General features: G+C 37.6%; 1 protein-coding gene and 1 long non-coding RNA gene across 15 annotated transcripts in view; one reads left to right on the forward strand and one right to left on the reverse strand.

Annotated features, from left to right (window-relative positions):
- Ca-alpha1D (Ca[2+]-channel protein alpha[[1]] subunit D) overlaps positions 1-12881 on the forward strand; it is a 72438-nt gene that overhangs the window by 42910 nt on the left and 16647 nt on the right. For 11 of the 14 annotated variants that reach the window (XR_006883496.2, XM_046628281.2, XM_046628280.2 and 8 more), the window contains one exon: positions 5658-5765. The exons of the other annotated variants lie outside the window; for them this stretch is intronic. Coding sequence is in view for 10 of the 11 variants with exons in the window: in XM_046628281.2 (XP_046484237.1) it covers positions 5658-5765 (108 nt within the window). In the remaining variant the exon portion in view is untranslated. The remainder of the gene's footprint in view (positions 1-5657; positions 5766-12881) is intronic. 14 annotated transcript variants of the gene reach the window in all.
- LOC124219986 (uncharacterized) lies at positions 7093-7844 on the reverse strand. Its single transcript, XR_006883497.2, has 3 exons — positions 7627-7844; positions 7303-7420; positions 7093-7235 (listed from the first exon to the last, which is right to left on the reverse strand). It is a non-coding gene; the product is annotated as an uncharacterized lncRNA (long non-coding RNA).

A 12881-nucleotide genomic window follows, 5' to 3' on the forward strand; every position in this document is an offset into this window, starting at 1 on the left:
AACAAATTTGTAACAACGACTAGTTCACAATTCGTGACCGATTTTGCCCGGTGAAACATGCAACACACACTATACGTTAGATGGAGATCAAATATCGGAGTTGTCAGCAACGTTCAACAATAGGTTTTCACGAACCCATCGCAACGGCTCGGTAGAAATCTGTGTAATTTTTAATGCAAAATAAAAAACATTCTCTAGAAACGCAAAACTTTTGTATTCCCAACTTTTTCGAATAATCGTCACTATTCAAAATTCAACCTGGTGAAATGGGTGACAATTGAGAAATTAAGCGAAAAAAAATATCTTACGATCATTGTCGGTTACCGAAAAATCCAAAATGATTCATTGGTGTCTTGTCGGGGTATTACAATTCAATAAAGAAACAGTCGATATTAGGTAAGGGTGTTGTACAGGAGAAGGTTAGTCTAATGTGGAATATCCAATATGGATATTGTACATACGTACATGTGAGGTAGTCCACGTCAATACAAGCCTGTGCTGACCCTCACCTTCTTAAATTTACCCACCGATTTATTGTAGCATTTTATCGATTGTAAGAAATTTTGGTGAATTATTATAGATTTTTTTCAGCCTCCGTTTCAGAGATACCGAATTTTGATTTTTTGGTGTTCAAATTTTTCAAACGATTGTATTTCAAAATTGAATACTGAAAAAATCTATTATAATTCACGAAAATTTTTTACGGCGGATAAAATACCACCATAAATCGGTGGGTAAATATAAGAGGGAGAGTGTTAGGATCCGTTCAAGTTGACATTGACTACCCCATATATAACCAACCTGATTTAAAGAATTTCAGCGTACTGTCTTCGTTGTGTGCAAGAACGCATGTTTTATTTCCAAATAAAATGTTGCCGTGGTGTGCCAATATTAACAAAACTTGTTACTAGCATTAAAGAAACGAAATTCAAAAATACATCAGTGAGATATAAGCTATACATCAGCTCAACATGCGATATATATACATGTATATGTACGTCGAACCTATAGTCAGAGAGTTCGAAGTACATTGTAGGTATACATGCGCATGCGTACACTGTATAAACTAAGGGGATGTGAAATTTTAAAAGTCGCCCTCAAAAAAGAGCACGAATGTGAACCAACGAAATCATGATTCATTCCTAAAGTGACTCGCGTGTAAAATCGGTATCGGTCGTCCGGACTGTGTAAATTGTGCTACTAATAGAATTGTCGTACCGATTTCACTGTCTTCGCGATATTCTGTCACGGATGAGGATCGGTATAATACCGCGCCACCTAGAATACTGATGACAATTGATATAATAATGATGATGATCATATTATTATTATTATTATTGTTATTATTATTATTATTATTATTATTATTATTATTATTATTGTTGTTGTTATTATTATTATTATTATTATTATTATTATTATTATTATTATTATTATTATTATTATTATTGTGGTAATGATGATGACGATGACGGCGACGATAATAATGATAATGATAATAATGACAATAGTAATAATCCACCGAGCATCGTGCATCCAGCATACATGAATCAGTATTATAAGTACAGGTATACCTAGATTATGCATTGATATATAATAACTCCGTTAGCGTCAACTCTGTAATGATAATACAGAAGAAACATAGATATGAGCCTGTCTCGAGGAGATCGTAGTTATCACGATGACGCTTCTGTTCTTTATTCTCGACACCGATCCCCCCGCTTAGCCTGAGCATCTGGCACTAATTGTATAAAGAGGTTCTCTGAATATCATGTGCTTCAAATATTACACATCGAAGACCAATGAGTAACTGAGGAAATCCCAAAAGCTAACAACACTTATGCTCTCGATTATGCGTACGGTCGGACCTCGATCCTATGGACACCTCTGGACCGGATGTCCGCAGAATCAAGGTTCCGGAGAATCAATCCCGACACTACTTCAGACTCCTTCCACAGATACCGCCTACCCCCATTCTTGTGATAGGGGCGCGGCGAGTCCGCAGAATCGAATTCCGTACAATCGAGGTCTGACTGTAGTGTGATTTCTTTTATTTTTCCGACTTCTCGATATATTGCAATAAATGTCGGCGACTATCGTCGTTCCATACGCACAGACACGTATAGATGGAAGAACGCTGTTGCCACATTTTATTTTGTGATTCTGCTACGAAAGTATTTTATATACATTCAATGTATTAAACATCAATCAATCTAAACTAATAGGTTACACATAATTTTAATATTCAAAATCATTCATATTTTCATGTTTGTGGCTATCAAAAGAACAAAAAAGTTCATTTCCTTGTGTGAGTCATAACATACGCGTGAATCTCCAAGAGGAAATTTCAGTCGATTTTGACAAAAGATGAATATATCTCCGAAAGGGTTGGGGGGGAGGGGGGCAAGATGATAGAGACGATGAGGAAATATAAATTTCTTCCAAATCTTCAGAAATATCATTCTGTTTTGATCTTTGAAAATTGAAAAGAAAAAAAAACAACGGTTTAAAAGAAAAATCCGAAATAATTCAGGAGTACTGTTTAGAGTTAGGACAAGCTTATAAAAGATTATTGACGAAATTGAAAATGGTGAGAGAAAATCATTTGTGGAGTTAACGTGGAATACCTCATATGTAAGTGCTTACGATCTGTAAACGTAATATTGTTTCCGAGAAATGAATGCATGCTTCGCGTGATTACTTTAATGTATTACATCTAACACCTCAATGACTTGGAATTTACGATAAAATATCCGTTTAAAGTTTACATAAAAGTAGTATTTTGTTGGTAGATTAAAATATCATTTCTGCCTATCAAATATTTCCTTATGCGAATATTCGAGGTTCACCTTCAGATAAACTAGAACTTGGTAAGTCGTAAGATTTGATGACATAACATGATATTTGCTTAGCTTAAGATAACGTCGTGCTCGCCGCACCGGCGAAATATTTCTGTGGAATAGGTATTTTGTCGATTAGAAGTACTTCATTCGATAATTGAACTATTTCATCGCTATTTCACTGCTTTCAAATTGTTGAAATACTCATGATACTTATATTATAATGTTTTTATAAAATGTCCTAATGTCACCTTGCATTAGCTTCTTATCGTTGAGATAAGTAACCTAATCAAGTGATAGAAAGCGAATGAAAAGTCTGTGCGACAGTTTGGCGTAGTGGTTACAGATGTGCGACTAGGTAGTGTATAAGGTATTTGCGAGCGGTCCCCTGTTCGAATCCCGATCAAAAGTGTTGCGGCGTTTTTTCAGGAATTAAAAATGAGTTTTCTTCGTCTTGTGATCAATTATGAGTAATTTTCACGTTTGGATTACGTGCCGATTGCCGTAATGAGACTGAATTTTCTTTTAAAAATACTTTTGATCAAATCCACCTCAAATAATTGTAAGAGTTTTCTTCTACAATACATTCAGTCCCATCAACCGGAATATATAGTATAATTCTAGTCTAGATATAAGGAGAACGATCGTAATATATAAGAAACGGCGGAAAAATTGCGGCCAGATCTTTCTACACTAGAGGCGCTGGCGTTGGTAATATCAGGTTTAGAAGGGGAATGCCATGATCACGTGATACAAACAATAACAAACAGACGCCATGAACTTGGCATCAACGTCAACAGCGCTACCCTGGTGGTGATTGTGAGAAAATAATCGCTCCTTTTTTTATAATAAAGACAAAAAATGTATGTCGATCGTTCTTCTCATATCTAGGCTCCGTGATTCTAACAAAACATCTTCTCACTTGACCTGAGCATTTGTTTATCCGAATCGTAACTTATCGGTCTGAATGGAGATCTGTTTCATTCAATTCGAGCCGACCCATCCGAAATGATCATACTTTTGTTTGATTCAACCATATTTTTTTCTCAGTGTATACTTTTAGCGTCATTTTCGAATGACACTGTTTTCGTTTTATTCTCGTTTTCCTATCTACATTTTTTCGAACCTCGGAGAGCGCAGCTGCCCCCCCCCCCCTCCACTCTTGATGACGCCCTTGCTTGCATTGCTAAATCTAATTACGGAGCGATGATCTATCAATGACATCTAATGGATTATGGACATGTACCGAAACTCTGTGTCCCATGTTACTGAATAGGAGGGGCGATACATTTTTAAAGGGATTACAGTGGTTTCATGACAGTCTTTAATGAATCAGGATATCGAGCTCTCATGACGATCTTTTACCGCGTGAAATATGAAACTGGATTTAAAAATATTACGCGTTTTGATTATGGCCATCAAATTTTCTTGGAGACTTTCAACCTCCATTTCACGCATCGTGGCGAATGCTCTACTTTTATTCACAGTCAAGGACATTGTGGTCTGTCTGCCGACGTGTAAACGATATTGTTATGTACTTGTCACTCGTATACTACCTCATACTGGAATAATGGTATTGCATAAGTGCATCGTACAAGATTTTATTGAATTTTAGCCTAGTACGAACACATTCGCGCCACGTAAAACCTCACTTACATACGACACGTGCAGTAAATATTGTATCATTTATACTGCCTACCTGCGTGCGTGCATGGGTACAGGCATGATTTCTCTGCAGAAAAATGCAAATATTGCGTACGATGATTTCAGAATAATATTGCCTATAATAGGTGCGTGCGTGCGTGCGCGCGTGTGTGTGTGTGTGTGTGTGTGTGCATATTTATATATTTATGATATATATATTATATATATTATATGTATAGCCCAGAGGAAATGTTGAAACTTAGCAGGCTGAGTGACCGACTTGCGCACGCGCAAAACCATCGAACTCTAGATTGGTCGGTGAGATCGTGCGGCGTCAATATTTTCATCTTAAAGGCAGGGGACCCAACTTACTCTAAATGGAGTATGACTTATTAAAATCCTCAGCGTCAGGTGACGAATTGAGATTACATTGTTATGATGACTCGTAGCAGTGATCAGTGACTGGTCAATTAACGATGAAAAATTGCCAAGTTTTCTCAAATCACTACATCAATATCATTTGAGATCTGTTGGAACTAGAACAGTTCGCACCGCCTACATAACCCCCATGAACCGCGCTTGATAACTGAAGTTTGAGGTAGTTAGCCGACACGAGAAGATGAAAAAGCTCGTGCATTCAACGGATTTGCTCATCCGGCTAATTTTGACCACATTTCCTGGGTACATATATAAAATACTCATGCATAATACTTATACCTATACAGAGTGGGTCGCCTCATGTGGCGAGGAGTAGCTTCGTTACGTGAAGTTACGCGCGCAATTCATAGCACAGTATTATACGTATCAACAGTAAAAGTAATCACGTTAGAGTGGTATTGATTTGGAGGGATCCCATAGCTTTTCTGTCAATTAAGATCCTCCAATTTTTGACCCATGGGATGGCTCACCCTGTATAATGTATACTGCATGTATGTACAATATACATATATGCATATTCATTCAACCACACACATACGTATTACAGAAATATATACTTGTATGTATATGAAAGAATAGAAGAATATATATCTATATGCTACACGTTATTTTATGTGTAAACACATGTATACATTACTAACGCTACCTGTTCTTGTTTCAATCATCGCTCCGTCTTGCCCGATCTGACCGCTCTGACCACCTGCCCACCTGCCCTGATACCTGAACTACGTAAAGTACGTAGTGAAATGCGTAATTGTTGCCATTAAAACTATTGGCAACATTATGTTGGTCACCTATCTCCTACAGTTCATGTTTGCTGTTATCGGGGTGCAACTTTTTAAGGTAAAACAAAATAAAAAATTAAATCCCAAACCCAACCACCATTACTATCACCACGAGCTCCCAGCTTTTCCTCCCGATCCTTGCAAGGTACCTACAAACAGGGAAGTCGTATTCGTGCTTTGGCGTGGTTCAGCACAAAATCAACCGGCATATTTACACGTATCAAGTATAAGCATCATTAGCGAGTGCGTGCGACGCCTTTTATTCGTGTATTATATTAAGCGGCGATTCAAGCCAGCCCTCTGGTAAGGTACATGGTCTTACGGCCAAGGACCAACGTGTAACCCAAATTTTTTGTAGTTACTAGTTATCGGAAGTTTTCTCGAGGGACCTTTGATGAACTTTGAGAGTTTAAATGAGTAGTGAAAGTGGTAAATTTTGATTATTGCATAATCCATTTCCTACCGCTTGGTAGAACAACTTTATCCATGCAGTTTGTTATGACTCGTAAAGAGGAAAATCGTCATCGATGAAATATATACTGTAGAATCGAAAACATGTACTTATTTGAGGTACAAAAGATCCGTTCAATTTTCGAGCTAAAACAATCGAAAAGCCTATTGCTTTTGATTCCTTATAAATAACTTGCGAAAGAAATCAAATCTATAATGATCTCCACTTCCAATTCTTGAACACATTGTAGCAGAATATTATAATTAAATATATTGCACTAAAATATAATATTATACTATAGTAAAGGCAATATGCAGTCTTTGAGAATTCGATACCAACCTGGAATTCCGTTTCGAACGCAGGCACTGAATTTACTACGCTACGCTCCAGGCTTGGATAGAGAAAAGTTATAGGTTATCATGTCACCGTTACCGTCTATTTTTTCACACATTTCGGGCAATAGGCCTCCACCACGTCTACATACTCTAAGGCTCAGTCGCATCCTAATCGAAGGTACCGATTTTTGTGAAAACTTGTTATCATGTCATGCAGCGTCCCCGTTGCATGCGACGGAATAAAGTAACACGAATGCCACGTCAAAGTATGAAACAACTGCCAAATCACGAAATCGACCTAAATTTCCCATCCGTGTTACAATTATGTGAATAATATAGGTATATCAATAAGCATGCATATACTACAGCCTTGCTCATATCACAAAACCATTGATCATCCTATTGGATCGGTAGCTCACCCCATGGTTCAAGAACATCTTAAGCGTAACTCTAGGCAAGGGGTAAAAACATATTACACCTGAGTAAAGTCGACTCTGCCCCCCCCCCCCCCCCCCCGCCAAATTTGATGAGGAAGGTTGGCGGCGTTGGCCTCCAACATATGCTCAATGGAATAACACACGCCACAATGGCTGGACGCGTTGCTGGCATTCGTTAGAGGCTGCCGGTGCCAACCTTCAGCGGTGGGGTCAGTTTCGATTCAACCAGGTTACGCATTCTCGAAATTTACCATTATTAGATACATGTATGGGTATTATGCATGTACTCATTACTCGTCTATGCCCTGTAATGTGAAATAAATAATGAGCGAAGAATGTTCCGTGTTTATTCATACACGCATATAGATATACCTATATGTATTATACGTAGACTTGAGTCCAGTTGCATGACAATTATCTTTTGAATGTTCTATTGCCTTACAGCGCCTTTTTTCTCTTCCTTCCGCTCTCCGTCCTCCTTTCACCAGCTCTACAACAGAGTATACAATATTTTTACCATACTTTTTTACTTGTACACATATCAATCAGCAATATCTTTTTCTTCTTTTTGATAGATTTTATCTGTCAGCTCTAGATTTAGTGCATGCAGGATGCATTTTTTCAGACGCTTCCGGAATTTGGGCAATACAGTGATTAACTTTACCATTATCATAAAAATAAAAATTGTATACTTACATACAAATAACAGAGTGTAAAATTTGTATATACAGTGTACACACGTGTATGCATGTCACAGAATACCTACAAATATAGCCGCACCGCATCGAAAAGCGAATACGCATATTCTATAAGCAACAGCTGGAGGAAGTGTCGTTCAGTAAAATAGATTTGCGAGATGAGCGGGGAGAAGGAGGCATATGTGCCGCAAACGTTATCCTCTTCTATCTACATATCGCTCTCTCTCTCTCTCTCTCTCTCTCTCTCTCTCCCTCCCTCCCTCTCTCTCTCTCTCTCTCTCTCTCTCGAGTTGTTTCACGAATATAACATACTACACTGCGTTTGTATAATAGCACCAAGCGTCCGAACAATTAGTATTACGGAATCCAGTCACAAATTATTCACATCACTCGACAGTAAATTGAAAATTTATCACCAGTTATTTGTAGCCGCGCATTGACGTGACATAATGGTTACTCGTGCACATGGCGTGCAATAACATTCTAGTAGTGGAGTATGATAATCAATGCCCGCCAGTACTATTAATGGAAAATGCAATCGGCTCAATCTACGAGCTATCTTACAAGTTCTTCTGTATATTGACCGGGCTCGCTAACGTAAACGCGTGGTATATTATACATTTTACTTCGTTCGACAAACGGGAGTCTGTTGTATGCATTACATGTAATCTACTACGCAAGATGCTGAACGTACTGTTCTGTAATGCGAGTAGTCAGTTGTTCCCAGATGTGTTTCAATTTTTCAATAGCGGAAGTTAGTGACTTTGAATGTTCCTTGCCTAGCCACCACATTGACGGAAGAAACTTTACTAACTTACCAAAGAATCCTGCTAGTACTTATAATACATCTCGTCAATAGCAGTGAGTTGGTAATTTAAAAAAACTGAAGAGCCATCTGGGATTCGTTTTTAGCAGAAAACTCACGATAGTTCTCCTCCAAACGTCATCTGTTAAACCATTTTATGACAATTGTAACCAGAAATTGGCATTTGAATAATATCGTAGTTATTCATGTACATACACATATACATATATCACATTGTATAGCTCGTACATACATGCATAAAAATAAACGCAGGCGCTTATGTTTTATCATCTATAAGCAAGTATGAAAATTCGAACCCCTCAATGCGGATCTGCTACTATAAGCCTGGTACTAATACGGCATATATTAATACTTGTTGAAATCACATGTGCATAACATCATTTATTATTCTATGCATAAGCATACCCCCGACCTCTCTACTTTCAGTGGGTTGAATACCGGGAGAGCTCCTCGAGGGTTAACCATGCGAGCGATTTCTCGCCAGAAGATAGGCAACTAAAATTACATCTGGAATACTTACTGCGTGTAATATGTAACTTCGGTTGCCTATCTGCCGTCGATCATCCTATATGCTTTTGTACCCGGTGTTCATAGGGATATGTGCGGATCGTATGCATGTGGATAAGTTACGAATATCTCCAGATGCTGACCAGCCAAAGAGGATAGGGTCGGATGAGATTCCTATAAACCTGAACCGATTCACCTATATGACATTTTTAAGAAAGATAATTAGCAGCGCTGGCAGGTAACACACGTGGTGTCGGTTCAACTACGGTTTTGTGTACAGGTCTGGTAACGGTGGATGGCGGAGGAGGCCTTCATTTTAAACCTAGTTTTGTCGTTCGAACTCTGGCCGTCGAAAACGCTCACAGGTAGGGTTATTTCAAACCGTAGGTACATAACCTTATTCTCGGTATCCGACCAAAAGCCATCAACCACAGTTCCAGTCCTAGATAAATATAAAACGGCAAAGCCGAAAGCTAATCACTAATTAAGTAATTATAATAAAAACCAAATTTTGTCGGATCCAGTTACCTGTATTCAATTACACCTATTACTTAGTCAAGATAATTGTACAAATAGAAAAATTGTTTCAATATTCTGCATAAAATAACCGTTGTTAATCCCAATTTTTCCATTGTGAAATATCAAAGTATAAGAATATAACACGCCACACTTCTGTATACATCGTTATCCGTGTAACCGTGGATAGAACAACTAATTTGGCCCCAGAACGAGGGCCTTTCCCACCACTGGAAAATTAGGGTCATTCCCAGACCTGTATACAAAATCGTGAGATTGACGCACCGCTGCCGCGCTGGTTTTACAGGTTAGAGACTGCTAGTGCCAACCCTATATCACCAACATGTACTTAACCGTATAAACTGTGTTTTCGTGATTTTCTGAATATAATAATCATAATCACACCAACCCCCGCCATACTCAATAGAATATGTCCCCATGAGCGGTTAGGCTCGAGTGGGGCAAGGAAGAGAATGGATGAGCGACAATCATTATGCTTCTGCAGCAGTCTCAAGATGTTCAATAGAAATACGTGCTGATTTTTATTTCACTAATTACAATTGAACCGATTACTCAGGAACGCTTATAATTAACTCACAGGTACCTACGATCGATTTACAAACGAATCCTTATCAGAAAATTAGAAAAAAAAAGACTGCTTCGTCAGCTAAGTACATACCTATTGGTCCCCATTTCGGAGCGGCTGAAGCCATGGGGGTCAAATTCGACTTTTTCCGAGTGTACATTATGTATAACGCACAAATTCCAGTACGACATATGTATGTGTGTATATACATGCATACACTGTTGTACCTGACAAGCACCAAGCCAAATTGCTATTCCAAGTGTACCCGCATCGTGCACGTGTAATATACTAGCCTGGAAGAGGGGAGACCGGAGCAGAGTCGCGTATTCCTGTTGAGTGCCTTTTCTGTACCCTCTCAGTAGCTGGGTAATCGGGAAGAAGTTAAGGGGGAACGGTGCACGCCATGGCTACCTCATAATATATAATTTACTCATTTATTGTTGCTCAAGATGATAAATATCTCCACACTGGTGTAAATAATTTATACCTATACTCCTGCATGCGTAATTGTGGTTAGCTTTTGAACATGGTCGTACCAAACATTCTGCTGCACGACTGTTAATGTTTTCACCGAAAGTATAATCTTCGGCTTCATGGAACTGGCTATACGTATGTATGTATGTATATGTATATATATAATTGCCCAGCGAGAACGACCATTCATGTGCTATTGAATCAGAAAAGAACAACTTGTACTACCGGCGAATACTACAGACGTTCAATTAGCATGCATTTCAATACGTATACGATTACCGGATATGAAATATTTGAAAAAAACTACCACAAACCAGAATATTAGAGTCACTAAAGGAACTGCTTTGAATTGAAGAATGTCATAGAGGTCAAAGCTATGATTTTATCTTGCGAGACGTTACTTCGGATATCAAGGACTACTGAAGTGACTGGTCCAAAAAATTGATTTTTTTCTAAATTCACATATATAATAGCCATAGAAAGAGGAAGTAAGACCCCTGTTATAATTTGAGCTCTTAATATTAATATTTGGTGGTTCCTGAAGGCAATTTTCCATTTTGTATCACATTAACACGAGAAAATAATTTTAGTTATTTCTGAATTTTGTAGCTCACAATCAGCAACGAGGCAATGCACATAAATGTCCGATACATTTTTGTATAGGGAATTCAATGCTATACAAAAAAGGTCTCTTATAATTTTTTCGTAACCAAACTGTTTAAAAAGTTATCCAACGTTAAATTTTAAATTACGTGAAAATTCAGTTTTTCGAGATTAACAGCGAAAATACTAGACTTGTCACAAAATATAGTGCGTCTTTTATTTTGTAAAACATTTCAATTGCTATAAAATCATGTCATTCAATTAATTTTCAACTGAAGCAAATTAATTTTTGTTAAATAAAAGTGCTTTTAAAGTGGAATTTCGTATATTACGTATTATTACTTGTAATAATAACAGAACAAATTTGCTCAAGTTGCAAATTAATTGAATGTCATGATTTTATAGCGGTTGAAATGCTTGACAAAAAAAAAACCGGCAATATTTTATGATAAGTCTAGTATTTTCACTGTTAATCTTGCCAAAAAGTACATTCCTAAATTATTTCAACTTTAGACTAAAATAACTTTTGAAAGAGTTTGGTTATCGAAAAGTTGCAATAGACCTTTTTTGTAAAACATTAAATTCCCTACAAAAATGTGTGTCAGAAATTTATGTACATTGCCTCGTTACTGAGCTACTAAATTCAGAAATAATTGATTTTATTTTCTCGTATTAATTAAATGGAAAATGGAAAATTGCGTTCAGGAACCACTAAATATTAACATTAAGGGCTGAAATTATAACAGGCGTCTCATTTCCTCTTTCTAGAACTATTAAACATGTGACTTTGAAAAAATAATATAGTTGATTTTGTGAACCAGTCTAATACACATGGACCAATCAGCCTTGCCTCCTTTCGCGTTACCCTTATATTTGCAATCGGGGGCATTCATTAATCACGTGAGACTCACGAGGGGGGGGGGGGGGAGGGGGAAGTACTCGAAAAAAAGGGAGGGGTCTCGGGCAATGTCACGTGTATTTTTTGGTGCATTTTCTCTAAAAACACCGAGTATATTTAGAGCTTTTATTGGTTTTATCACATTTTTAACCCATGCACGCGAGTAGTCGATGGGCGAGAAAAATCACGTGATAACGGGCAAGGGGGGCGGGGGTTCACCGAAACCTCATGTGTGATCACGGAGGGGCAGAGGGGGGTCTAAAATTGATTATAAAGGCATCACGTGATTAATGGATGCCCCCGTTGCAGATGTTCTTACTACGGAAAGTAACCTAGACCGTTTAGAAAATCTTAGACGAAAGAGGGAAGTAGCTTGCGATTTAAAGTATCCTGGATTTATTGACAAGTGTTGCAGGGGTTTTGAGCATGACATGAAAACTATTCAAGATACTTGAGTATCTTTAGCGAACCCCCTAAGAATTACGACCTCTAAATGCAGTGGGCGGGACAGTGAACTTATAAAAAATTATCCACGATGAGTGTATTCTAAATATTAGAATTAAATAATTAATCAAAAAAACCAAAAATCCAACTACAGAAAAAACATAACAAAATGCAATTTTGATGAAACAATTAAAAAAAAAAAACATTTGAAATCTTCTCCAATGTTTGATACCGAGTCAAGCATTCTTCCTCAACTAATTTACGTAAGATTTACTTGAAAATAGGAGGGAGATAAATAAATAATATAAGAAATATCGCTCTAAATTTTTGACCATTTTAATGCATATGTATATAAATGTTTCTTGGTAGCAGCGGTCAATCGAATCAAACCTTAACGAC

The sequence above is a fragment of the Neodiprion pinetum genome, chromosome 5 (assembly GCF_021155775.2).
Source record: "Neodiprion pinetum isolate iyNeoPine1 chromosome 5, iyNeoPine1.2, whole genome shotgun sequence".
In the NCBI taxonomy this organism is placed as follows: domain Eukaryota; kingdom Metazoa; phylum Arthropoda; class Insecta; order Hymenoptera; family Diprionidae; genus Neodiprion; species Neodiprion pinetum.